This window comes from Pleuronectes platessa, chromosome 24, assembly GCF_947347685.1.
Source record: "Pleuronectes platessa chromosome 24, fPlePla1.1, whole genome shotgun sequence".
Taxonomy (NCBI): Eukaryota; Metazoa; Chordata; class Actinopteri; order Pleuronectiformes; family Pleuronectidae; genus Pleuronectes; species Pleuronectes platessa.
Window position 1 is genome coordinate 2,631,690 of NC_070649.1, and position 27,872 is coordinate 2,659,561.

The window sequence follows — 27,872 nt, forward strand, 5'->3', positions numbered from 1 at the left end:
TTAAACCAATTAGTCATTTTAGTTTTTTAACAGATTCCAACAAGCGCTCATGTACTGCATGGAGACTGCACTTGACTATGTTTTCAAAGGGTCTCAATCAGCTGTGTGTGTTCATGTGTCGGGTTCAGCCCATAACTGCACACACACAGATTTCCAGATAGTTTAGGACCTATTTTTCTATATCAAAGTCTTTAATTTGCCATTATTTTTCTATGTAACTGATTTGCTCTTTTAAAAAAAACCCTGATGTGAGTTCAAGTGCTGATGGGAAGACGATGAATGCAATGCACAGCCTCTCGATGTAGCAAGCCAGACTTCAGACTAACGCTTGGATTTAGCTCGACTTGACGACTGATGTTGCACATTGATTTTATTATCATTTCTATAGTTTCCACATCAACTTCTCCCTCTGAGTTTATTCGACAGTTTGAAACAGGGGCACGGTGAAACCCCCGGCACCGGAACAAGTCCGGGCTTCATTTTGTCGCCCCACCGCAAAACCTGCGCCTTCCTGAACCCTAGTGGAAACATGGAGGTCTGTCAGATGGGAGAGAATCAAATAAATGCTCTGAGCTAATGGAGGGAACTGAGAGAAAGCTTTACTTTCACAGGACAACACAAATGTCTGCAGCAGAGCGCGGGGTCCTTTCTTTTTCTTTCTCGAGCACACATGTAGAACAAAAGTTGCTAAAGTCAACACGTCCGGCACCTGAAGACTCTTCTTCTGAACTTTCATGGGATTTGCAAACTATTGCACAGAGATTAGAAAAAAATGTGTAAATGCTGTACTGGGTATAAAGGTCACTTTTTAAATCTAGTGCTGTTCACAATTGTTTTTATGCATTTTTTTAAATGTTTGCCACTGTATTTTATACAATGCAACACTTAACAGCTAATTTGAATGTTTTCGTCCTGAACTATATTTAAAGAATTTAATTATATTGTGTAAATATACTGAGGGGATAAAATGCGCAATTGTATAAATGAATAAACAGAATGCATACTGATTAAAAAGTGTTTATTATGATTAACAAAATATGATATTTCCTGCAACACCGGGTGTGTGAGGAGATTTGACTTCACTGCAAAAAACTGGCTGTGTTTATGAAACAAGGAAACAAAAAGTAAGTATATGAACATACAGTGTGAAGAGCTATACTAGGTGACGATGGGGTTTTCACATCTTTATTCAAGAGCTTGGTTTTTCAGCCTTTGCATTCAGATTTCTCCTCTGTTCTTATGGACCTTTTCCTCTGCTCTTGGATTTGGGGAATTTAATTCTTCAACTCGACACCATTCTATTGGTTGGGGAAGTTTAAAAGATTTGTTGCACATTAAAATTGGAGAGCAGAAGAAAAACTCCAAAGAGAAACGTTTGAGCATGTGGAGAGTGCAAGCGCAGGGTTCTCAGTGAAAACATGACCAATCATTAAGTCCTGCTTTCAAACTGAAACACCACACTCTTGAATAAAAGAGACTACATATATGGCAACATGTTAATATCAGTGTGGTTCAGCTCACAGTCACTTTGGCTCGTTATCAAGTTAAACAGCAAGGTTAATATGCATCTATTAATGGTTAATGTAAGGCTCAATACAAGTTTTATAAAACAGAAGTGCACAATATTTCTTTCTTATAAAATGCTTTAAACACAGACACTGCACAGGACAAGCTGCACAAGCTAGGAGTTCCTATCTGTCTGAATGTCTACCTCCTGTTCATCTGGTAATGCTGCTAACACCTACTCATTAACCAGGATGCTGCCTTTGTTATGACCTTTTCATATATTTAACCATACATTCAGAGAGTATAATGGCACAATAGGTGTCCACATCATCCTTTTTAGTATCAAGACACAGAACTTTATTATAGAAATCTATTATATTCCCTCTACGGTGGATACATACTCTGTATATATATATGCGCGCATGTGTGTGTACATCTCATACACCCTCAACTCATCCCCATGTGACATACAAGACTAAAGCATTATGTTAAGCATTACAAGCAATTTGTACTTTCATGTTGCACCTCATGGCCTCAAAGTCTAATTTACTGGCCTCCCTTTGCATTCCTGTGAGGCACTGCTCCAGAATCAGCCGCCGGTCGGTCCGTGAGACGGCCTTACCTCGTGGTGCCGGGGCGGACTGCAGCACTTAGACGGCCATTGTGCACTGGATGAACTGTTGACAAGGGCGGGGGTGCAGAGAGGGGAGACAAAGAGAGGGAGTTTGTGATTCATGTGCCGGCTAACAAACCAAACATCTGTGACATACGCAACACATCCCAGTAACTTCCATTCAGTCCATTGAGATCATTTGAGGCTAAAAAACTCCTCAAGCTGTAAACCATGTGAAGCAGTGAGAGATCTATTAAGAAACTGGGACTCACATCATCATACTGGAAGGCGACAGTTCCCTGCTGCATGGTGTCTCTCCGCCTGAAGTGGTCTGCAACAGGAAGAGGAAACGCTCACGACACTGGAAGCTCACAACGATTTCAGCAAACCTGATTTCACAACAGATCTGTGCACTGAGCTGAGCAGAAGGTCACAGCTCATGAGAGGGAGTCACAGGTGGAGTGAAAAGCCAAATGGGAAATCGTACATCTGCACTCGAGTGGCTGTTCACTGAGCACGTCAGGTCCTTTCTATGCAACACGGATCCTGGTTCTTGTGTGTGGTACCTGAGAGAGCGCGCAGTTTGACACAGGACGCCACGTAGTCATCGAAGAAGATTCGGCCATTTTTGCTGTAGCGCTTGATGATGACAGTGAGAGTCTGAGGACTGATGTGGTAGCCTGAAAGAAAACAATCTCATTACAATATGTAGACAGTGTGTGTGACAGATTGTTTCTTGTTTCCTGTTTGGTTCAGACCGTCGGACTTTTCAGTTTTGTCTGAGCCAAATCTCTTCCATAATTCCTCCTCCTAATCTCTATTCTAACATGGATCTGATAGGGACTTCACATCCTGCTAGAGGAAGCAGCAGCGCGTGTGAGGGTGTAATGTTTCCTCTGCTGAGCTGTGAATGATGAAGAATTGACAGTGTCAGCAGTTTGTAGCTAATTGTTCCGCTGTGATCAAAAGCGTAATGAGACAGATCACACCAGTCAGCACAGATTAAAGTCTCACCGACTTCTGTTAGGTGTAATTAAGTGTCTGCTCTGCATTGGATGTGCGATTAGGGGGGGGGGGGGGGGGCCTACTAAATACCCATTGTGTTACAGACTGTTACAGACTCTCACCCATAGCGTTGATGGCCCGAGACATCTCGTTAGGATCGATGTTTCCGCTCCTGTCCTGGTCCACCATCATGAAGTTCTGCTTCCAGCCGTTCAGAGCCACGAACAGATCCTTGAACTCGTTGAAACCCATCTTGCCCGTGTGGTCCCTCTGGAGACGGTCGAGTTAAGGTTGTCATAGCTGGATACTGACAGCAGGGTGCAAGTGCTAAAGGGAGCAGCTGGTTAAACCTGGTCCGAGGCAGAGCCACACCTGCCGTTCACATACTTCAACACTGAGTATGAATGATGAGGTTGGACTAGGGGGTGGTGACGGGGACAGTGTGTCCACTAAACATCAGTCTGAGCTTTAGTTACAGGCCCAGTGTCATTAAGAGATGGAGACAGAAGATTAACATCACAATAAACAAAGGATACATCGAGCATCGCGATCATGATCCTGCAAGTATCCAGGCTGAAAGCTGCAAACAATCACAACATGTTAAGATCACATGAATATCACAGCTCCGTATGTTCATGGTACAGTGGAAAAAAGAAATACACAACGTTTAACTGCTTCTCTCTCTAGAGTCATTTTAAATGTCTGTAATTCTGCTGCAACCTACTAACAAGGTCAATTTACAAAAGGAAATCAGAATAAGTATTCTTTCCAAGAATCAAAAAAATTAATATCCATGTAGAAGCTTCCTTTCCACTGCCAGAAAAAACATGTGTTACTTGTTATCGCCTGGTCCGGACTGAATTGTTATCAAGACGCTGCTTAAATTAAGTTTCAAATTGAGTTCCACACACACAAAAGGTTCCGCTCATGCAGTGGCTGCTTTCACTGGGTACACAGCACAGAGGCCCATCCCTACAATTGCCCCCCTCCCCCATCAATACCTCAGTTCAATATACAGTCCAGGCTTTTGTATTCCAGAATTGGATTTACTTTTTATAGGAATTCTAAAGGCAGCAGCTGATTCACTAAACACTAAAGACTAGAAAAGCAGCTGCTAAAGTCGACAGGACTCAGATGAGTTATTCAAAAAGCCAATATTTGTGGATAACTTCCAGAATCAGTCAAACCTGCTCACAGTAAATAGACGGCTTCAGGTTATGTGCTTGTTGCAATATTGAACATTTAGAAGCATGATGTACTGGGGGTAATGGAAGAGCTGGTTTTTAATAAGGAGTAAGAACGTGCAGATTAAAACACACATCTCTGCATCTGCTGCAGCAATATTGACGTTTTTATGCTAAATCTTCCTTAAACTCTTAAATGGTATATGCAGCAATTTCACTGCAAAGAAAATCTGTTCAGAAAATGATTGCTGTGTTTGAATTAAGAATGAATTTAAACCAGAGTATTGGAGAATTGCTCAACAGGAACAAAGGGATTCCTGAATGAAGTCTTGTCAAAACGCTGTTGATACACAACAGAGGAGTTCTCTCAGTTCCCCTGTTTGTGTGTCACATCTTATGTGGGAGGGAGAGTAGTGAACTTACGTTGGTAGCTGCCAGTGAAACCCGACTGAGTCAGACACCTCTGGAGTTCCTCTGCATCCACCTCACCGTCCTGTACAGAGCAGAAAGTGAAACTCAGTCTGAGTCACGCGACTGAAATAACCACAGTCTTCAAGAGACCTGACTGAAGTGGGACTTGAGGTAAAGACAGAAATCCTGCTCACACTCAAATAGCCCGCTACACATGTTGAGTGAAAACATCAGGAAATAAAGAGAGACACTCGCCCTGCTTCCTGTCTATCACCCACTGAGTCCATCAACACAATCAACAAAGAATGTGACAAAAAATATACTTGAAATCATGTCACATCAAATTCAGCAGTAGAAACTGTACACGTCCTGATTTATGTGTGAAACAACACAGTGGTAATTATTTCAACCAGTAAAACCGAGTTGGTACCAAGTCCCAACATCTCTGAGCCATGAAGTGTTCCATGAAGCCTGAAGCAGCTTCTTGTTCTTGTCCAAACATGAAACTAGGAAGTGAAAGAAGGTCGCTCGTGGAACAGCTGCAGCAACACGTCTGTGAAATGAAGCTGCAGCTCACAGACACACACACACACAGACACACACACACAGACACACACACACACTTACCTGGCCTGCTATGGCTGTGAAGTAACCCCACATTGGATCGTTGGCAGCCAGTTGTGGGGCACCATATTGGGCTTGATAGCCTCCTCCATAAGCAGGGTATCCTCCCTGGGGTGGTGCGCCTCCCATGGGCCCACCCATTTGCCCCGGCATGGGACCTCCCATGTGCCCTCCTGGCATTCCCTGCTGCGGCATCCCCTGAGCTGGCATGCCCGGCATCGCACCCCCATACTGAGGAAGAACACAGGAGAGACAGGGCTGGTATTTATGGAGCTGCTCAGACAAAGTGTTAAATGTGTTACCTTTATAAAGATACCAGGATTATTCATATGGATCCTGTAGATACACACTATTAGTAGTCTGCATGCCATGTTGAGCAGTGGCCTGAAGGAAAGGGCCTCGTCGATCAGAGGTCACCTCCTAGGTGTCATCTTGGACTCGACGTTCGACTAACGTATCACCGCTGTTGTGAAAAGTCTCTTTCAGCTAAAGATTATTGCAAAACGTTCACTCTTCCTCTCTTTCAACAACCACAGTGGCTTGTAATGTCTTCATCTATTTGCTACTGGACTGTTTCAGAGCCCTGCTTTTGAGTTTTGGAAAGTTATCCCTGTCTGAGTTGCTATTATATTGTATCGTTGTATTATATAGCTGGAAAACATCATCTGTATGTTCTCATCTTGCGTGTTTACTAATGGTTTAACAAGCACAACACATCCTGGGTAATCTAAACAAGGTGCAGTCCAGCCCACTTGATCTCTGGAAACCTGCGACTGTCTCATTACGAGGGAGCGACACATACTTTGAATCTTATTATTACTACAACAATAAGTGACAGCTGGAAAATCACACATTGACCTTTAGCTCCTTAAGTCCAAGCCTTAGCTTTTGTTTAAATGTTTCTGGCTCATGAGTCACAAAGATCAAGACAATAAAACTACAACAATAATTGTCCTGCCACAGTCTTATCATGAGCAATATAACAAAGGTTCAATGTAAGGCAGTGTAATGAGTATGTACTGTGTGAGTCTTACACAGGAGACATGACACACGAGGGATCTACGTCAGGTTTGTAAAAGGTTTTTGTACTGAGTCACGTGTCCAGAGTTTTAAACCTTCAATCAGGAGCAAAGACACGTTTTCTAAATTGAGTTCAGATCTTGATCATAACGTCTCACAGATGAGGAACATTCCTGGTGGTGACGGAGAGTGTGTGTGTATTTGGGTGGCTGGGGGGGTGGGTGTGTCTTGAGTGAGGCAGTATATCTCCAGGGTCAGTACTTAAACTACACACTGACATTATGTTGTACATTAAACCAAAGTACTTTTGCTTCACTAACCACACAATATATTAACAGGATCTTGTTGTTGTCTTTTCTATCGTGGATCGCTTTGGTGTTCATCTATAACTGACTCGTTTTCCACATTGAATTGCTGTGATTGGTTAAAACGCTGCTCTTTAATCACAGTTTGCCTGATTTGACCTGTTTGAGATCCACGGGCGGAAGGTGTCCGCCTGGATGTGGATCCCGGAAGAAACGTTATCTCCTCTAAAAAAACTCACATCGTTGTGACTTCATGACGCCAAGTTGTGTTTAAATCTTAATGAAGTTATTTGAGAAGTGAATTAAACAGAACCCGATTCAGACATTAGTACAAGAGCAGAATCCCCGTGTTACAGGAAGAGAGCGGAAGCTGAATCACAATTATCGGAATCTGAGTGGAACCGATGGGAGCTCGCTGCTCCGCTCGCTGCTGCAGCTCGTTTACCGCCGGGCAAATGGCGGCGGACACACACTGTACTCACCCCGCCGTATCCTGGATAAGCCATGAGTCGAGCGACAGCGATGAAGATGAGGAAAAGCTCTGAGTCTGTGAAGAGTCCCTGACGCAAAGCGTTGGTCGCTGTGTTAGCACGCCTGTCACTTCCTGGTTGTGCGAAAACTGTGCCTACGTCATTTCCGAGTTTTGCGCCTGCTACCGGAAGTGCAAGGAGATGACAGCGCAGTAGACAAATGAGGGAGGAGGAGGAGAAAAAGACACCGCCCACCAACTCTGTGTGGCTTTCACTTACCCTCGTAATTAACATACATAAAAGTTACATGAACGCAACACAGGTGAATTTAAAAGCAGTCAATTTCTATCACAAAATTATTGACAATTATCGCCTTATTGATATTTAACCTCAAAGTGTCAAAGCTTAGTAACTTACTTACACTATCTTATACCATTCGTACTATTTGTATGGTATTTGCACTATTTCAAAACGAAATCTTTTTCTGATGCTGCATGAACAAAACACCAAAATTTATCATATTTCTAGGTTTATCTTATGTTGTCTTATCTTATCTAACATCGGTGTGTCCCTAATATTTTAAACTTATTTTTTAATGAACCTTTAGATTCAATTTACATTTAAAATTAGAAAAACATGTACGTCCTGCGTTTCCTCCTTTTCACCACCAGAGGGTGCCTCAACAGAAAATCACAATTCATCATATTTCTAGTTTTATCTTATTTTACATCTTCTAGCCACTTTTCTGTGAATCCAGTTCATGTCAGAGTGTCTTTAATATTTTATCCATATTTTTTTATGAAGCTTTGGATTAAGTTTTATGTTTAAAATTAGAAAAACATGTAAGTCCTGCGTTTCCTCCTTTTCACCACCAGAGGGTGCTTCAACAAAAAATAACAATTTGTTATCTTATTTTACATCTCCTAGCCACTTTTCTGTGAATCCAGTTCATGTCAAAGTGTCTTTAATATTTTATCCATATTTTTTTATGAAGCTTTGGATTAAGTTTTATGTTTAAAATTTGAAAAACATGTAAGTCCTGCGTTTCCTTTTTTTCACTACCAGAGGGTGCTTCAACAGAAAATCACAATTCATCATATTTCTAGTTTTATCTTATTGTCCATCTCCTAGCCACTTCTCTGTGAATCCAGTTTATGACAAAGTGTCTTTAGTATTTTATTCATATTTTTTATGAAGCTTTGGATTCAGTTTTATATTTAAAATTAGAAAAACATGTAAGTCCTGCGTTTCGTCCTTTTCACCACCAGAGGGTGCTTCAACAGAAAATCACTTTTCATCATATTTCTAATTTATCTTATTTTCCATCTCCTAGCCACTTCTCTGTGAATCCAGTTCATGTCAAAGTGTCTTTAATATTTTATCCATATTTTTTTATGAAGCTTTGGATTAAGTTTTATGTTTAAAATTTGAAAAACATGTAAGTCCTGCGTTTCCTTTTTTCACCACCAGAGGGTGCTTCAACAGAAAATCACAATTCATCATATTTCTAGTTTTATCTTATTGTCCATCTCCTAGCCACTTCTCTGTGAATCCAGTTTATGACAAAGTGTCTTTAGTATCTTATTCATATTTTTTTATGAAGCTTTGGATTCAGTTTTATATTTAAAATTAGAAAAACATGTAAGTCCTGTGTTTCGTCCTTTTCACCACCAGAGGGTGCTTCAACAGAAAATCACTTTTCATCATATTTCTAATTTATCTTATTTTCCATCTCCTAGCCACTTCTCTGTGAATCCAGTTCATGTCAAAGTGTCTTTAATATTTTATCCATATTTTTTTATGAAGCTTTGGATTAAGTTTTATGTTTAAAATTTGAAAAACATGTAAGTCCTGCGTTTCCTTTTTTCACCACCAGAGGGTGCTTCAACAGAAAATCACTTTTCATCATATTTCTAATTTATCTTATTTTCCATCTCCTAGCCACTTCTCTGTGAATCCAGTTCATGTCAAAGTGTCTTTAATATTTTATCCATATTTTTTTATGAAGCTTTGGATTAAGTTTTATGTTTAAAATTTGAAAAACATGTAAGTCCTGCGTTTCCTTTTTTCACCACCAGAGGGTGCTTCAACAGAAAATCACAATTCATCATATTTCTAGTTTTATCTTATTGTCCATCTCCTAGCCACTTCTCTGTGAATCCAGTTTATGACAAAGTGTCTTTAGTATTTTATTCATATTTTTTTATGAAGCTTTGGATTAAGTTTTATGTTTAAAATTTGAAAAACATGTAAGTCCTGCGTTTCCTTTTTTCACCACCAGAGGGTGCTTCAACAGAAAATCACAATTCATCATATTTCTAGTTTTATCTTATTGTCCATCTCCTAGCCACTTCTCTGTGAATCCAGTTCATGACAAAGTGTCTTTAGTATCTTATTCATATTTTTTTATGAAGCTTTGGATTCAGTTTTATATTTAAAATTAGAAAAACATGTAAGTCCTGCGTTTCGTCCTTTTCACCACTAGAGGGTGCTTCAACAGAAAATCACTTTTCATCATATTTCTAATTTATCTTATTTTCCATCTCCTAGCCACTTCTCTGTGAATCCAGTATATGACAAAGTGTATTTAGTATTTTATTCATATTTTTTTATTAAGCTTTTGATTCAGTTTTATATTTAAAATTAGAAAAACATTTCAGTGCTGCGTTTCCTCCTTTACACCACCAGAGGGTGCATAAACTAAAACATCACAATTCATCATATTTCTATTTTTATCTTATCTTTTCTTATCTTATATTATAAATACCTTATCTTATTTTAAATTGGTGGGTCCCTTATATTTTATACTTGTTGTTTCATGAACCTGTAGATGCAATTTGTATTTGAAAATAGAGAAACATGTCATTCCTGCGTTTCTTCCTTTTCACCACAAGAGGGTGCTCTAGAATCTATTTCTGATGCTCCATGAACAAAACACCACAAATCATCATATTTCTATAAAAACAAGGTCAAGCTAGGTTAATTTTTCATATGTAAAAATAAAAGAAGATCTGGACTCAAAGTCGTTTGCACAAGGCACTGACTTGCTTTACAAATACAGAAAATTACGAGAAATCTTAATATTTCAGCTGCAAACTGAGGAACACCAAACTGTCACTTTATCTTTCAGGAAAATAAAGATAACACTAGAAAGGCCAATGCACATGTTCAAAAATACAGTGGACGGATGCGTGGGAGGAAAAGCAAGTGCAGGTGAGAGAGGATGAATCCTGCACACTGTCCTGTGGGCCTTCATCAGGTAAACCAAACCTCACCTGATGAAAACCCCTCAGGACAGAAACGTTTCCTCTTCTCTCAGGACAATACAGATCAAATGTTCACAAATCGTGCATCCTGTCGATCTCAAAGATAATCAGCCATGAAAGACATTTATCTGAAGATACAAGGTGAGAGCATCTGCAGGCACGAGGGCGACACCTTCAATGCATTTCACCCTCCACTGAAATGTGCAGTGACTCCAGCAGAACAAGCAGCGTGTCACCTGATATGAGGAGCAGGTCGAGGACGCAGCAGTAACAGTCAGATGAGAGTCTGACAGCACCGCAGCTTCAGGATGACACTGCAAACCATGAAGGTAAATATTCTGTGAACAGATCTGAGAGCTTATGGGAATAATGGGAAGTTTTTGTGAGTCGCCCGCGTTGTTTTGTTCTGAATTTGAAGTGACAACATGGCTTTAAATGGAACAACTAGAAATGACTTGACAAATGTTCTAGAAACAAGTGAAACTATTAAGATAAAATAAGAGAAGATAAACTTTGTGGAGCCCACATCAGGGAATTCACTTGTTCCAGCAGCAGAGAGTGGAAATGATGTTGTGAAAGAATGAAAGAGCTATACAATAAAATGAAACAATACAATCTAGTGATCCTGATGGGAAAAACCTGAAGTTTCCTCCAGAATATTATGATATTACCCTGACAACAGTAAATAACAGTTGTGAAACAGCGACTGATGTGCCAGAGACAGCTCTGAGATCAGCTGCTGCTTCAGCTCACGAAGCAGATTCACTCAGAGCTGTGAGGATGTTAGTAGAAGCTTCTCTGAGCCGTTTCTAAAACCAGCGATTCCTTCAAGCTTCTGCCGAACAATAACATCCAAACTCAAAACACCCTCGACCTCAAGCCAAGAATTCCATTAGAACATTCACACTGTCACCACATCTGTCCGAATGAGAACCAGCTCCTCTGTTCACCCCCGGGAGGAAACAGGATAAAAACCGTGTTGTGCACTGGAGCTGACACGTGAAAAATGTTGGTGTTTAACCTCAGTTCAACTGAGTTTGTGCAACACTTACCAAAGTGCTGCCTCCCTTTTTTTGGAAGCAACAACATGTGTAGCAAACAGAAACATCTGGAATGTGCATGGAAGTCTGAGCTCAATGCTCTGCAACTCAAAACACAGGCAACACACACATTCAGACCAACAACAGAAACATGCACAGCATTTATGACACAAATAAACTTTATTCAGAACTTTCCTTAACAATGTTACAATGAGAATAAAACAGTCAAATTAACGACAATAGTTAGAAAACACAACCAGATCCACCCACATGCTGCAAATAGAGGCAACACAACCGATCACAGTAATGTTGCAGGTCACACACACACAGTCACAAATAGTTAAATTCACTTGAAACATTTCGGTTTTGACAAAGTTAATGAATCTGATGCTTTGTTGCATAGTTTGATTTGATCATGAAAACAGACAGATGAGATAACGTGATCATGTTTTCTGTTTTAATTCTAAAAGTGAGTTCTGCTTGATTACATCTTCTTTCATGACTTATCTATACATCTATATATATGTATATATACAGTATATATATATAAAAGTATGTCCTTTATATCCTCAGTAAATTCAGTATATAAACAGGATTCATTCCAAAATCAGGGCTCCTTCACTTTCTTTCTTACTCTCTATCCCTCTCTCCCTCTCTCTTTCTGTTTCCACACATCGACACCACATCTGTGCGAGTGTGTTCAAAGTGACACCTATCAATGATTTGAGCTGGTTTAGTGTCAGTTAAATGGAGACACCCATGAAGTAACGCTCTTCAAACAAGCCCCGGGGCATTAGGGAAGACGTCCACTGTCTGTTTGTTTGCTGAGGATGTCCGGTGTGCAGAATATGATGTCTATTCCTCATAAAGGCACAGCTTTATATTTGTTAAGCTTTTAACGGGCTTTTAGCTCTGCACTTACACAAAGGGAAACTTCCACGGGCTAAAATGGAATTTTATTTCCCAGTCCAACTCTGAAGTGTCCTGGATGCTGCCATGTTGTTCTGTAAAGAACATCATGTTGTTCTCAGGAATCATCAAGTGAGAGGTTTCCTCTTCCAAGTTCTATTGAGGAACCAGACAGAAACAGGAAGGGGGATATTGATTATGTAAATACATGGTATGGGATTTATGAGGGTGGACCAGTGATGTTATGTGGAGTCAGCTGAGGGTCATACCTGAACATGACCTGAGCCGACACCAGGAGAAAAACTGCTCCTTGATGGCAGCACTGGAAAAGTACGTTAGTGACTGGGAAAGTTCACATGAGCGCCACCTAGTGTTGAAACAAGCCAGGAAGTCACCTCATAATCAACATGAGGTTTAATAGTCCCTTTAGAACATAGAACAAGATGGTGAATATCATTTGTAAGTTTGAAATCCTTCTGCACAGTTTAATTATTCATTGAAGCTCTAACTCTGCCACAGCAGTGCAACATGGCGGCGTTAGTATCCGGGATCTTCTGGCTTCACTTCTGGAATGTGGGAGGAGACCTGTCATCCATCTTCACGTGCAGCCAACAGATCCAGATGGTTAATGATATTATTAAGGATTAAAATGACATGTGTTTCTTATCAGAGGCACAATGACCAGTCCATGCTCCTCGCCCAGTAAACATTACAACTCCCAGTTAGACAGGACTTCTGCACGTGTCAACTCTCCTGCTGCAGCTTTAAACCAGAGCCCGTTATTCGACATGAGCTGCAGCAGAGGTAGAACAAATGAATCACATCCAAACAGTCTGTAAAGATGTGTGGAGCCGGAGCGGTTTGGGGAAGAGCCTGGTGACGAGCTGCACTTCCTCCAAAACACTGGGACCTGACGAACTTTACACCGCAGGACGTTTATTGTCCCACCTTTGAAACTCCACGCGAGATAATGTTTAACTGAAAAGCCAGCGTCGCATAACTTTAGAGCCTCTGGGTACAGTGGAACCCAGTGGATCGATGGAGCTGTGATTAGGAGGGTTACTGGTTCACATCCCCCATCAAGAGAGAAAATGGTTTGTTGCTGGTTTGCAGATTCTCACATGAAGATGTTGTGGAATGTTTTTGATTTAATTCCTGACTCTTGTGCGCCCAACCCACGAACAGGGCTCCATCGCCAAAGTGCTGCTGGGACTTTTCGGATTAGCGATCGTCGTCATTCTGATCGCGGTGCCAACGACCTTGTTCCTGAAAAGTGAGTGTTTGCTTTTTAAACGATTCACGTGTTGACATTGAACGGATCAATCGCTCTGACGCACCGTTAAATGCCCCCAGGAGAATTACGCACGCGTCATTACGCACGATCCGCTTGGAGCGTTGTTGAATGGCACCTTAATATATTGTTTTCTTAAATCTTTATCCCATTCATGATGTTGCATATTTTTATCTTTCACATCTCAGTAGATCTCTTTATCTCTCCAAATAAGAAGTGACTCGGGATAAGCTCTCTATCACTTCCAGCCTCTTATCTTCTTTTATGATGAGGACTATGATGCAACTGTGATTATCTGTGAACTATGACTCGTCTGCCAGGCTCTCACTCCCCTAACGCACGTTTCAGAGGAGCAGGGAGGCGATGGCAACGAGAGGTCCTTCACCCTGGATGACGTCTTCAACAGAACACTGAAACCAGCGGGCTACAGCATGATGTGGATCTCAGGTGGGAGACGCTTTGCGATGAGCACAGATATGGAGAGGAGGAGTGGTACCAGGGTGGAGGTGGGACATGGTGCCAGTAAACGTGTCCCTGAAGATGCTTTATTATCATCAGCTGCTCTGCTCTGTCCTGGTTACTTATTCACTCCCTTCATTCCAGTGCTATGCACGTGCACGCGTGGAGGTGCACGTGCATGGCATTTTCTGTTGTTTACAGTTTATAAAAGTACAGAAGAAAACACGTGCAGTAAAGGAAGATTTACTATAGAGGCGACAGGATGTATAATGTATCACTGTTGCTTTAATAAATAACCAGGTTACTGAAATGTTTTTTTATAATTAATACAAAAATAATGACTTAGTATCGCCAAACGATGATTTAAAATCCCAAAATAAATGAACATATATCACAAAATTACTTATAAACTCAAAATAATGAAATTAAATCTGAAAAGAATGACTAAGTATCTAAAAATAAGTCTCATAAACTCAAAATATTGATTTAGTGTCTTTAAATAATGACTAAATATCTTTAAAAACTTGTTAAAAAACAAATGTGATCTCAGCGAGTCCTTTATTTAATATATTTATTTACGTATTGCTGCCTCTATCGTCCTCAGCTTTTATGAAATATGTTCCTCTTGGAAGCTCAAACGTGTTCTCAGAGTTTTGTCATGTGATACATCATGAAGCTGAATACTTTACCACTCCATGTTTTATTGGACAGTTTAACAACAGAGCTGCCTCTATGCACTTTGAGGGTTTTACACAGACACAGGTTATCACCACGTTGAAGTAATAATAGATGTATAAATGAAAATGGACAGCTGCTGTATATTATATATTATATATCATACGCTCACTGTTAATCTATAAACTGCAGGACAAGCAGGAGTAGGGATTAAAAAAACTGAAGTTTCAGAGGCTAAAACATAACTTTAACACGTGTGTTGTACTTTTATTTGAATGTGCTTCCATTCTGATTAAGCCTGATCATCTAAACTCTTTATGCAAATGGTTCACCACAGATGAGGAATATCTGCAGAAGTCCGCGGGCTCGGTCTTCCTCCACAATGTGGTCAGTGGAGAGCGCGAGGAGTTCCTGAGCAGAGACAACTTTGTAAGTCGTGTGCATCCGTGTGTTTCTTTTTGTTTAAACTCACACAAAGAAACTTCAGTGTTGTCTGAGACGTCTCTGAAACTTTTCTGTTTCTCCTCCAACACAGACGGCGATGAAAGCGTACGACTACAAGCTGTCTGCCGACCACAAACATGTTGCTTTCATGAGCAACTACTCCAAGGTAAACTGACCTTTACTGCACATGTGTGTGATGCGTGTCTGCTGCTGCTGAGTGACCACACAGCCTTTTGTGTTTGTTTTTGTCCCATCAGCTGTGGAGACATTCGTTTACAGCCTCATATTCACTGTATGACCGGGTTCTGAAGTGAGTACCTCAGCTGTGAGTTTTAAAAAACCTTCACGACATTCGTGCAAATCTCTGAGATGTTTTCTCTGAAACCTTTCAGCAAATTTGTCACACCCTCCGACATTCCTGATGAGGTGCAGTTCTTTGCCTGGGCGCCCAAAGGGAACAAGCTGGTGAGCCCGGGCCGACTAATGATTGGTTATATGTGCATAACCCTGTGTGACACCCGTGTTATTTCAAGTGGGTGCTGGTGGAGGTCGTGGCTCTCAACCTTTCCCAAACACTCGAGGAGAGGGGCTTCAGAAGGGTCAGGAAACAAACCTTTGATGAACTTTGTGTTTCCAGGCTTTTGTTTGGAAGAATGACGTGTACGTAAAGACCAGCCCTGGCTCCGCCCCACAGCGGGTCACAGTCAACGGCAAGGAGAATCAGATTCTGAATGGGATCCCAGACTGGGTGTATGAGGGTAAGTGGTTGAACGTGAAGTCGTGAGGCATCTGGTATCTGGTACTAACCCTAACCCTCCTTATCTCAGTTCTGCTCCTTGATTCACACATTCATTAGACAAGGGAAACAGCATGAAACGACCAAGGACCTGAGTACTTCCTCCACTGATCACTTCTTAGAAAGCAGAAATTGAAAGTGTAACAAACCATCACTGGAGCGTTAACTGGTTTCTCTCCTGCACGTCACAGGAACATGCAGCGTTGTTAAAAAGTAGAATAGTGGCCTATTGGGGGAAGTGATGCAATTCTTCTGCTACAGTAAAAACAAACCACAGCAAAGTTTCCACAGAACAACACAGACGTGGTCCATGTCTTCACCTGAGCAAGAGGAAGACCTGGACGCTAACGCAGCTTCTCTCTCTCCTTCCTTCCAGAGGAGATGTTCTCCTCCAGCCAGGGCCTGTGGTGGTCACCAGGAGGGAAGTACGTGGCCTACGTAGAGTTTAACGACACAGAGGTCCACACTATAGAGTACTCCTGGTACGGAGACAACCAGTACCCCACCACTGTTTCCATCCCATATCCAAAGGTGGGACATCCATCCACTCTATACTGGCCTCATATTGCTGCATGTCAGTGAACTGTGTGTCATTATTCACATTATGTCTCTGTGCAGCCAGGAACTCCCAACCCTGTCGTCAAACTGTTTGTTGTGGACACTGACAACACGGCGGCCATTACTGAGGTCGTTGTTCCAGATTTATTCAACTCAAGGTACGTAACAGATTATGCATTTTATCTGGTAGCCTCCAAGAAATAGACAGAGTCCGGAGTGTGGCCTTCCTCTCGCCCTCAGTGAGCACTACCTGGCCACCGTGACCTGGGTGACAGACAAGCGCATCGCGGTCCAGTGGCTGAAGAGGGAACAGAACCACGTCATCCTGACCACTTACGACTTGAAGGGATCCAGTTGGGATCCTGTCGAGGTAAAAACATCATGAGCACGTGTTGCTGAGATAAGACCAAACATTTCCTCCTCCAGTAAATAGATAGTCTCCTCCCAGTCTGTGTGGTTCTTTCTTCAGAATAGACCCCGTTTCTTTTCAGAGTCCTGAGACAAAGTATGAAGCATTTAGTTATTTTAAAGATCCTCCACTTTCCTCATTTCAACACAGACGACAGACTGATGTTCATGTATTCTCCCTCTGACCTCACATGTAGCCGAAAGTTGCGACTTCTCGTAATATTACGATTTTTATTCTTGTAATATTATAACTTCACTCGGATCTCAGATGTTTTTTAGAATGTTTGCTTGATTTAACTCTAAACACCAGTTGCTCATCGTTTTGCAGAATCTGCATTTGAGGAGTTCCACAGGCTGGATCGGGCGGGTACGTCAAAGAACAGAAAACTATTCCTTCTATTATTATATTTACTTGAAAAATCAATGTATGATGTAAGTTACTACATCATTGCCAGACCAACAGTCAGTTCCTCTTTCACAGGAATATAGTCTAGATCACCACTTCCTGTCTCAGTAACATTTACTACAGTTCCCAGCAGAATGAATGAATTTAAAAATGAAACCATAAATTCCATTGATTCTTTTCACAGTGAGAACATATAGATTAATTATTGCATTTTGCATTATATATTCTAACGTTCCTTTTTCTTCCTATAGTTCTCTCCAGCAGAACCTGTCTTCACTGTAGACAAGAACAGCTACTACCTGCTGATGAGTGACACTAAGGGGTACAAGCACATCCACCACGTGGTCGGGGTACGTGGCAGGAAAACTACAGTGTGATCCTTTATTTAAAGGCAAAGTCTTATATGTCAAATATTCTGTTGTGCTTCTTACAAACAGAAAAAAGCGACACAAATCACCTCTGGAGAATGGGAAGTCATTGACATTCTGAAAGTCACTGCAGATAGTGTGTAAGTAACTGTGACTGTGATTTGGTTTAAACTATAAAAAAAATTCTAAATCATTTTCTTACATTTTATTTAAACTCTTGTTTGAGTAACGTCTGAACTCCACAGGTATTTTTCAAGTAACGAGGGTGGCAAGCCAGGACAAAGGAACGTTTATGAGTAAGAGTTTTACTGTATTTGATCTTTATTTCTTATTAAAAGTGTTGTTTTTCTAGACTCACAGTGTGTGTGTTTGTGTGTTTGTGTGTTTGTGTGTCTCAGATGGACAAAACAAGGGACCAGGTGTCTGACGTGTTCGTTAAACGTAGAAAAATGTCAATACAACTCAGCTTACTTCAGCCACAATGCCTCCTTCTACCGAATGAGCTGCAGCGGTCAGTTATACTTCAACGATTCCTCCAGGCTCATGCAATAAACAACAGTCTGTGTATTTATACATGGGGATAACACTCCTGTACTTGGTGTTCACAGGTCCAGGTATTCCTTACCACTCTCTCATGGATAACAGGAATAATAAAGGTATTCTACACATTTAGAGCTGAAGCTGATATAAAACCAAGGAGCAGAAAAACATTTGATCTAATCTGTGTTTTTCTACCTTTGCAGAGGTGAAGCCTCTGGAGGACAACAGTGCATTCAGCAGCCTGATCTCTGACATCCGAATGCCCAGCATGCGGCGTGGAAGCATCAAACTTTACGGATTCGGTGAGTAACTCAGTAGCAACTGTACAAGTGACTGTGGAGAAAATACTGTACTTCTTACTACTGCCAGAATATGCAGCCATTGAAGATTTGTTAAAGGATCTGAGTCCTTATAGAAATGGGTTCAAGTATTTATTAAGTAGTTGCAGCAAATAGACGTATCCCTTCTGTATTTCCCACATGGTTTCATTTTAGTTTGAGGCCCAGATTTAGTTCAAAGTTGATTTTAAATATGCTCTTCTACTTTTGTTATGTATATTTATACTTGCTCTTTTATTATCCAATTACTCTTAGTTATATCAAAACAGAATTATTAAATTCCATTCATTTTTTGTGTTTTTGACAGATTTGTGGTACCAGATGTTTTTGCCTCCAGACTTTGATGAATCCAAGAAGTACCCTTTACTGATAGACGTGTAAGAATCACTTTTTGAACAGGAAATTAAATGAATCTGACTTCTCCAGACTGATTGTGGATTGTGACCTTCCAGTTACGCAGGGCCCTGCAGTCAGAAGGCCGATTACGTCTACAGGGTGAGCTGGTCCACTTACCTGGCGAGCACGGAGAAAGTCATCGTGGCCAGCTTTGACGGAAGAGGAAGTGGTTTCCAGGGAGACAGGTTAATGCATGAGATCTACAAACGTCTGGGAACCTATGACGTGGAAGATCAGATAACAGCGGCCAAGTAAGGAAAGCGAGGAGCGGTTCAGACAAGTCAGTGCATCATAAAAACAAACAGCCTCAGCCTCTCCAAGGAAAAGCTTGATGAAACTGGATTTGACTCGTTTCACTGGTTGAGATGCTGCCCCACACACACACTCACTGGGAATGTCCTGATTAACACTGAGGCCGACCAGTATAGATCGTGTCTGAACAATCTGCTCTTTGGTTTTTAGGGAATTCATCAAAATGGGCTTCATTGACAAAGACAGAGTTGCTATTTGGGGATGGGTGAGTAGAGGCAGAGCTCAGTGATGTGATGTTGATGAACCACAGTATAATGATCACTTCACCCCCCCCCCCCCCCCCCCCCCCCCCCCTGCAGTCTTATGGTGGATATGTGACGTCAATGGCGCTGGGATCTGGCAGCGGAGTTTTCAAATGTGGGATGGCGGTGGCCCCGGTGTCCAAATGGAAATATTACGGTATCTATTCGTTGTTTTTAATCTTCTTTAAGCAAATTCACGTCTCCAACCTTTTCCACAACTGATCTACTCACTATAACTAGTGAATCAAGTTGTATTTGTATGGGACCAAATCACAAAAATACATTATTTGAAGGCATTTGTTTGACATGTGAGGACACCAGAGGCCACACGAGGAAAGTATTAAAGAATACAAAAGTAAAAGGTGAGGTTAAAAACCAATCAGAAGGAAAAGGCAGGAATGTGAGTGATGAGACAAAGTGACACAAACATCCAGTTAATGAGACACTGGTGAAAGTAATTAAGGCGAAGCAGGTCATTAACAAAGGAGGTAAATGATGTGCAGCTCTTTCTCTATCATAAATCACTCAGGGGCGATTTAGGTTTCAGTATCAGACAAAGATCCATGAATGATTCCCTGGGAAATTGGTGAGAATGTCAATAATATCTTTCCTGACCCACATCCTTCCAAGTTTCCTGTTTCCCATCTGTACTTTCTGCGTGAGTGAGTCAGAGAATCCTGCAGAAGGAGGAAACTCACGGTATCTGCACTGATGTGTTTGTTCCAGACTCCATCTACACGGAGCGCTACATGTTGACGGCCTCAGAGAACCCTGACGGATACGCTGTAAGTTTCACACTCTGTCGTATCGTGATCACACTGAACTAACAACTCACTAACAACTCACTAACAAACACACATGTGATTGTGTGCAGAACTCCACAGTAACTGCCAGGGCTAAGAATTTCCATTCAGTGCAGTATCTCCTGGTTCATGGAACAGCTGATGGTGAGTCACACAGGAACTTATTCATCTGTGTGATAATATGACACTTTCCAGCTCCTGAAATGTTTCCTTACTCTATGTTTTTCTCTGTTGTGTTTTTCCAGACAACGTCCACTTCCAGCAGGCAGCTGAGATCTCTGAGGCTCTGGTGGAGGAGCATGTGGACTTTGAGGCTATGGTGAGTTATCAGAGAGAAAGACAGTAAAATATACAACATGCTCGTTGACATGGACTCGTGTCGTTAACGTGGAACATGTTTTTCTTTCAGTGGTACACGGACAAGGATCACGGCCTCAGCGGCTCGGCCAATCAGCACGTCTACACCCACATGAGCCACTTCCTGCAGAGGTGCTTTGCCTGAAATCCACCGGATGATCTTTTTCTCAATGTGAATAAAAACTGTTTTAATTGTAAATGCAGGAGTGATCAATATTGATGTCTTGTCTTTTTTAAGTTTTCATTTGGACCATAAACTGGATAAAGAGAAAGTCAATCTGTGAAATTTGTTCTTACGTATACTCAGTTGGATAAAGATTCTTTTACCTTTACAAAGTGATTTTTATATATTTTTACTCGATTCATGAGATAATTGACTGTTTGATGTGATAATTGTTTTCTATAATAATAAAGAATTAAACAGAGAAACAGAAAACGTGTTTTGTCTGCACTTCATCAGCATAGACACGATATGAGAGGTTGTGCTTTCATAAGAATTCACCGCATTGGAGACAGTATTTCAATAAAACATCATACAGAGACTCAAAGTCAAAATGCTGTGTTAGTAAATGGTAGTATTTACTATAATATAATTAGTAATGAAACTTGGAAGGATGTGATATTAACTTTTTGGGTCAGATTTTGATTAAGTAGGTTTATCCAGAGATATGTGTTCACTGTCTTAAACAGGTCGGGCAACATTTCCTCGATCTTCTCAAGAAATAAAGCTGAAATCTTTACCAGACAAATCAGGCCCGTGTATATAGTGCTCATGTTATTTGTCTGACTTACGTGTATGCTCCAAAAGTTTGTGTTCAGGTCCACCAAAGGGTTCCAAAGCAACACAGAGGTAAAGGTGAGGACAAGGAGGAAAATGGTGGACAGAGAAAAAGACAGAAACAGTTAACGAGACATAGATGAGACTAATGAGGGCGGAGCAGCTAATTAACGAGGTAGAGACACAGGAAACAGGAAATCATGAACTCAAGCCCAAACATCTATCTATCTCTATCTATCTATCTATCTATCTATCTATCTATCCATCTATCTATCTATCTATCTATCATAGTCATATAGCAGCAGCAGCCCGTGAACGTGTGTTTTCCCCGAGCTGCACAGATCTCTATTTGACTTTGGCCCCTGTAAAACAGATAACTGCCAATGATGCAAAAACCAGTCAATATTTCCCATCTTCTAAATCTGACAAATACTGACTCATCTGCCCGGATGTGACAGCAGCACCCATCAGCCCCCCCCCCCCTCCCCATCACAATGACATGGCTGCACATGAGAGCATCTCCCCCACGATCTGTTTAACAGGATGAGCGCGCTTGTTTGATCTTGACACCTAAGTACCAGCTGGCATCACGCATGAACGCCACCTCTCTGGACAAACGCTCGTCCACTCGGCCAATGTGTCGGGGCTCTGTGTCTAATGGGTCGAAAGTAACAGGTGGGACTGGTGCAGTTGTAAAACCGGTCCACCTGGGAGGCCTCGTCCTCCCGCTCCACCTCTTACAGTATATAAGGTCCCACGGTGAGAGAGAGACACACACACCAGCAACAAGCAGAGGAAGTACCTGCACCGAGAGAAGAGACGGTGAGTTTTCATTCCTGATCCGCTCAAGTGCACGTTTCTATCTGAAAGTACATGTGAGCTTTGTGTTGTTCAGGTCAGAACCATGAAGAGCATCCACTCCCTGGCTGGAATCCTCCTGCTCCTGGGCTTTGTCCACAGCAGCTGGCAGGTTCCTCTGCAAGAGGCCGACGACAGCTCCAGGTAGTAGTACTCAAAGTACTCTCGAATGGAAATACTGTACTTTACCTATAGTCCAGGGGGAATATAATACTGCAAGTGTGTTTTAAATATCGATATCAAAGGCAAAGTGGAGGTCAAGTCTGGGCAAATGGAAAAAACTACGGATGCAATACCTCTCCTCTTGTGTTAGTGTGGACTTCACTGTATTTATACACACCTTTCATTTTTCATGTTCTCTCTTTTTTTTTTTACTTTTCTAATACATTTCATCAAATAGGCCTAAGTCAAACTTTATCCATGTGAATAAGTAGCATGCTGATACAGGAGAAAGGAAATATCAGACTTTAAGAGTCACATTTCAAACTGCTGCTGTAGTTTGCAGACCGAGGACACGCTAACAGACGAGCTGAGGCAGCTGCCCAGCATGAAGAGACACTCCGAGGGGACCTTCTCCAACGACTACAGCAAATACCTGGAGGACAGGAAGGCGCAGGAATTTGTGCGGTGGCTGATGAACAACAAGAGGAGCGGGTCAGTGTGGAACCAATAGCTTCTCATTTTCATTTAACAATCAAACCACTTGAAGCTCAGGGTGTTAGAATAAACTTCGGAACTTAAAACTGGATTGAATGTAATGAGAGTTATTATAAGTATGTAGAAAAAGAACAGTACACCAATATTTGTCTGTACTTTCCTTCAAACTTTAAAAAGAATGTCTTTCTCATCTTGATATTATTGGTGATTCTGTGTTCTCAGAGCTGCAGAGAAGCGCCACGCAGACGGGACCTTCACCAGCGACGTGAGCTCCTTCATGCAGGACCAGGCGCTCAAAGACTTTGTTGCCAGACTCAAGTCTGGACAAGTCAGAAGAGAGTAGGCTTCTTCCTCTTCCTCCTCCTGCTACAGTACCAAAGCTCCCTAATGGCCGCCTGCCTGTGTCTGATTCCACCGTGACGACAAAGACAGAGGGAGAAGTTGAATCAGAGGGAAAAAGAGAATCAACATTTCTTCTTGTGCCCTTTGCTCTCCTTCTGTTGCTTCTGTTTCTCCATGATTCTTGTGGTTGTGCTGAAAATAAATCACCTGAACCTGTTGCACCGTGTTAATTGACATGTGATGATTATTTCGATCACAAGAACACAAAAACATTACTGATGAAAAGATGATTTTCTTTCCTCTGAGAGCGCCGAGGTTTCCACATGATGAGCGTGAGTGGGCAGAGTTTATATTGTGTGCCTGTGTACATACTCAGATCTGAGAAGGACAGGTGGGGCGAGGCCATCAGCAGGAGGCATGTAGACGGCAGCTTCACCAGTGATGTGAACAAGGTGCTTGACTCCATGGCTGCCAAGGAGTATTTACTGTGGGTCATGACCTCCAAGCCTTCAGGGGAAAGGTAAAGCCGAGTCACACGAGCGACCTGATGAAGGCCGGGGTCGTGTTTTAAATCCTCCGGCTGCATGATTGTGATTTTCTCTCTTTTTCGCAGCAAGAAGAGTGAAGTGGACCAATGAGACGCTGCGGAGGGGACCCGTCTATGTGCTGCACGTGAAGCCATACACAGGAGGAACAGGAAGCCATTCTGCTTTGCATGTTGACATGTCAACGTTCTATTTAAATTAGTTTTTTACTTCATGTGATGCAAAGATACAAAACAAAAAAAAACAACAAGTCTTCTATGGTGTTTATGGAAATGAAATTCAGGGCATGTTTTTTCTACAAAATTTAAATTATTGTCTATATTTTTAAAGTGAAAACAAGAACACAAAAAGCTAAATCTCAGGTTAGTGGAATAGAAAACACTTGTAGTGTCGTTGGTTTTCATAGTGTGTCATTAAACCGCTCTGCAAAATAAAGATTTTCATTGTAAAGTTGTGTTTGTATATTAAAATACCACATACTCTATTTATTAAATTTTCCATCCATATGAATGTCAGCACAAACCCATTGGTTCCAAGTTATAAATATTTAGTTGAAGGGATTTGCCTCGAGTTGAGGACAGTTTATCGTCAGCACACACAAAAAAAATATATATATAGGGTAAGCTATTGTTTTAAGGTTGCTGTCAACTCAAATATTTCAGTTAATCTATATTAAAATACATTTACAATGTTCACAGTCAAATATCTACACATCTCTGATCATACATTTGAGTCTATTTGTACCAAACTTCTCCACAGATATCCTGAGATCAGCAGATCATGTGTTCTATGAGGTCACAGCGACCTTGCCCTTTGACCTTTCACCACCAAAATCTCAGCAGCTCCTCCCCGAGTCCAAGTGAACAGTTATTTCCAATCTGAAAACATTTCCTCGAGGCGCTTTAGAGATATCGGATTCTTAAAGACACAGAGTTAAATCCCAGCGTAGTTTTTTCAATGTCTTTATTTATGCTCTCACTCGCTCTCTCTCGCTCTCTCTCTCTCTCTCACATTCTCATGAAACGAATCACAGTTGAACAACAGATCTGAACTGAACCTTCTATACATGTGACTTAAATGATCAAACAGAAAGTGTACATCATCTATCACTACCAAATTTAAGGCAGAATTCCACACAGACGTGGTCAAATGAATTGATTTGATATAATTTTGACCCATTTTAAGTGTCTCTAATCAACTAAGAACCATCAATAAGACAATGGAAAAAGAACATCTACAACAAAATCCTGCCTTCAACACTGACTTCATGTTAGTAATATATTAGTAACATTTTACATGAATAAAATATACTATGTATTATACATTGTTAAGACTCTTCACCGTTTATTACATGTTGCCCTTCCCAGAAAAAAGGTATTATTGCATCTCTAGAAGAAACCGAGGTCCTGCGGCGAGATGGTCGTTTATTTTCCTCAAAACAATTCGCTTCCGCTGCTAACACACGCCGAGGGCCGATTGGAGAGGAGATCACATGTCCCTGGATGACACTTACTGACAAGATGAGGAACAGGAAGCAGGTGGAAAACACAGAACTATCTGCACAAAGTTTTTCCAAACTATCCGCCAGCTCACAACATTTTCCAATAAACTGCCCCCGCTGTCCTCAAAGAAATAGTTTTGAGAAAATATGCTCTCTTGTTTTCTGTTAAGTTAAGATGACGAGATTTATCCGAGCGGTAAAATATGCAGCGACACCAACAAGCCAAGGAAAAACACAAAATTGCAAAAAAGTTTTTACACTTAACACTTTGTCCAGATAAAACTAAAGAGATATAAAGAGTTGACTGGTGGAGCTTTTGGCCTTTATGCTGAGCTAAGCAACATGTGACGCGTGAGGGCCACTTAAAGGGAAAAAACTGTCGTAACATTACAAGAATAAAGTCACAATATTAAGAGAATACAGGTGTAATATTTTGAGGAAACAAAGTCTTAATCTTACTTGAATAAAGTTAAAAAGCAAAAGCTTTTCCTAAAAGTGTATTTTCTTTATTCTTGGATTATTACAACTTCTTATCTCATTGAATTATGACTTTTTTCTTAATTACGACTTTTACTTCCATATTTTTCTCCAAATCTCTATTTTTTCCTTCAATATGGCCCAAAATAAGTGACCGGGGGAAATACTTAACCGAAGGAGAGACACTCGTATGTAAAAGAGCAACGGAGAAACCTGGAGTGATATGAGCTGTCACTGTCACAAAAACATTTAGATATACAGAATATATAAAATGTATATTTAATACTTTAAAAAGAAATGGTACTAGATTCGCTATGTTGCCAACTCTTTTAGACAAAACTGAAATAGATTAGTATCTGCAAATCTACTCTTTAGTGATTCTACTGTGAGGTGCATAAAGTCAATAAATGCTGCATTAAAAATCCACAGTGTGGGTTTCCTGTGGCAGCTTTTTAAAAGGAGTCATATTGGAAAAATATAAAAACATACAAAATACAAATCAAATGGATTTAAAAATTGTTTAAAATGTTTGTGTAATTGGCCCGTCAACACAGCAGTTACCGTAAGTGTCGTATAATTCTGGATTCCTATTGTTGCTGGTATCACCAAACACTGAATTACATAGAAAAAGAACACAGATGTGTCTCGGCTCCTCAGCATTAACACTGTTTCTAACAAATTTGTAGTTTTACACAACTTGCACACAGACTTACATGACAAAAACACAGTGTAGCACAGTACAAAGGTGATTGAGTGTGGCACGGTACAGATTTTTAGTTTTTTGATCGACTGATCGACAGCACAATGGCACCGCCAGTAGGTGTCATCACAAACTTGTCTCCCTGTCCAAGCTCTTGTCGTGCCTTCGCCGCTTCTGGCGCTTTTCGCGCTTTTCGCCGCCTCTGGAACAACTGCACCGAAAAAATTAATATTAAAATCAGAGGAAAATACAAGAACAATCAGGCCCATATTCTCTGTAGGGACTTTAGATTTGAAATTCAAGGTGCAAATATGCATCAATCCAGATCACACAGCATGCAAATATATCTATCTCACACTTTTGTGTTTGCATTTCAGGGCTTTTGGTGTTTTCAGACATGGACTCACAAAAGTGTTCAGATATTTGGGTCCAGACATTTTCCCGAGTGTCTTTTCACATATGAAGAACAGAGCAGGAGAATCTCATCTGCCTTCCAAGTAGTTATTGTCGTCGGCATCCTGCTGTATTCTCACATGGACTCACTCGGAAAAATGCCCAGAAATCAGTGCATATCTGAAAGCAGCATTATAGTGCTATTACTTTTACAACTTTTACAACATGCTGGAACTGCAACATCATAAAATGTGTCCTTGAAGTAACATGCACGCCCCAGGCCATGCTGTGACAAATGATCTCACTATCTATTCACTGATCTCAATCACCACTTCATCACGGACCAACACCATCGTCATCATGCAGCAATCAGCAGTAAACACACAGGACAACACTCTCCATGCTGGCGGGGTCTGGGAGCCACTTACCTTTGGGATATCAGCTTCTGAGAGGTTAGGAAGGGGAGCTTAGGGTGGAATGGAATGAGAGAAGCAGGCAGGAGATACTATGTTAGTCTACTCTGCTGGAAATATGCGCTGCTCTAAGATAAAACCTTTCATCTAAACAAACAGGCGACTCAGTTTCCTGGAAAAGTATAAAACCCAAATATTCCATAACGCTTCGATAACAAATATCGGTCACTGCTTGATTTAACACTAAAACACACTGTAAAAATACACTGAGGTCCTGGAATCAGCAGGTATCTGTGATGTGGATATCTGAGAGCTGTGTGGGGGAGGAGGCTGACCTCTTAGCGCTTGGTTCCTTCTTGGTGCTCTCCACAGGGCTGACGCTCTTCCACACATTCCCGAAGGAACCTTTGGACATCTCGTCAGTGATGTTCACCGTGGCTGGGTCACTCCTTCAAAAACACA

At 41.1% G+C, this 27,872-nt stretch overlaps 4 protein-coding genes and 1 long non-coding RNA gene across 5 annotated transcripts in view; 2 read left to right on the top strand and 3 right to left on the bottom strand.

Moving 5' to 3' along the window:
* Positions 1 to 1,001: 1,001 nt before the first annotated feature.
* On the bottom strand, positions 1,002 to 7,311 carry gca (grancalcin). Its single transcript, XM_053417185.1, has 8 exons — positions 7,151 to 7,311; positions 5,347 to 5,574; positions 4,732 to 4,801; positions 3,661 to 3,704; positions 3,247 to 3,394; positions 2,686 to 2,799; positions 2,392 to 2,450; positions 1,002 to 2,183 (listed from the first exon to the last, which is right to left on the bottom strand). Exons 1-8 carry the CDS (start codon positions 7,172 to 7,174, stop codon positions 2,157 to 2,159), a joined length of 714 nt encoding a protein of 237 aa, XP_053273160.1. The 5' UTR covers positions 7,175 to 7,311; the 3' UTR covers positions 1,002 to 2,156.
* A 4,294-nt stretch (positions 7,312 to 11,605) lies between these two features.
* On the bottom strand, positions 11,606 to 12,653 carry LOC128431164 (uncharacterized). Its single transcript, XR_008334114.1, has 2 exons — positions 12,623 to 12,653; positions 11,606 to 12,509 (listed from the first exon to the last, which is right to left on the bottom strand). It is a non-coding gene; the product is annotated as an uncharacterized LOC128431164 (long non-coding RNA).
* Positions 12,654 to 12,902: 249 nt separating this feature from the next.
* On the top strand, positions 12,903 to 21,182 carry LOC128431163 (dipeptidyl peptidase 4). The gene is made up of 26 exons (XM_053417395.1): positions 12,903 to 13,447; positions 13,539 to 13,626; positions 13,993 to 14,091; positions 15,116 to 15,207; positions 15,314 to 15,388; positions 15,480 to 15,532; positions 15,615 to 15,687; positions 15,860 to 15,980; positions 16,395 to 16,549; positions 16,637 to 16,734; positions 16,817 to 16,946; positions 17,313 to 17,351; positions 17,642 to 17,740; positions 17,828 to 17,898; positions 18,004 to 18,054; positions 18,157 to 18,269; positions 18,367 to 18,414; positions 18,502 to 18,600; positions 18,944 to 19,013; positions 19,089 to 19,283; positions 19,495 to 19,549; positions 19,644 to 19,743; positions 20,313 to 20,371; positions 20,461 to 20,533; positions 20,635 to 20,708; positions 20,799 to 21,182. The coding sequence occupies exons 1-26, from the start codon at positions 13,445 to 13,447 to the stop codon at positions 20,889 to 20,891; spliced, it is 2,226 nt and encodes a 741-aa protein (XP_053273370.1). The 5' UTR covers positions 12,903 to 13,444; the 3' UTR covers positions 20,892 to 21,182.
* A 1,135-nt stretch (positions 21,183 to 22,317) lies between these two features.
* Positions 22,318 to 24,019, top strand: LOC128431283 (glucagon-1). Its single transcript, XM_053417558.1, has 6 exons — positions 22,318 to 22,346; positions 22,420 to 22,526; positions 22,881 to 23,036; positions 23,262 to 23,378; positions 23,758 to 23,901; positions 23,995 to 24,019. The coding sequence occupies exons 2-6, from the start codon at positions 22,429 to 22,431 to the stop codon at positions 24,017 to 24,019; spliced, it is 540 nt and encodes a 179-aa protein (XP_053273533.1). The 5' UTR covers positions 22,318 to 22,346; positions 22,420 to 22,428.
* Positions 24,020 to 26,167: 2,148 nt separating this feature from the next.
* The window catches only part of LOC128431280 (sodium-driven chloride bicarbonate exchanger), a 28,930-nt gene continuing 27,225 nt past the window's right edge, over positions 26,168 to 27,872 (bottom strand). Inside the window, exons 26-27 of the mRNA XM_053417554.1 lie at positions 27,746 to 27,859; positions 26,168 to 26,815 (exon numbers count right to left, since the gene is read on the bottom strand). Of these exons, the coding sequence (XP_053273529.1) occupies positions 26,731 to 26,815; positions 27,746 to 27,859 (199 nt within the window). The 3' untranslated portion in view covers positions 26,168 to 26,730. The remainder of the gene's footprint in view (positions 26,816 to 27,745; positions 27,860 to 27,872) is intronic.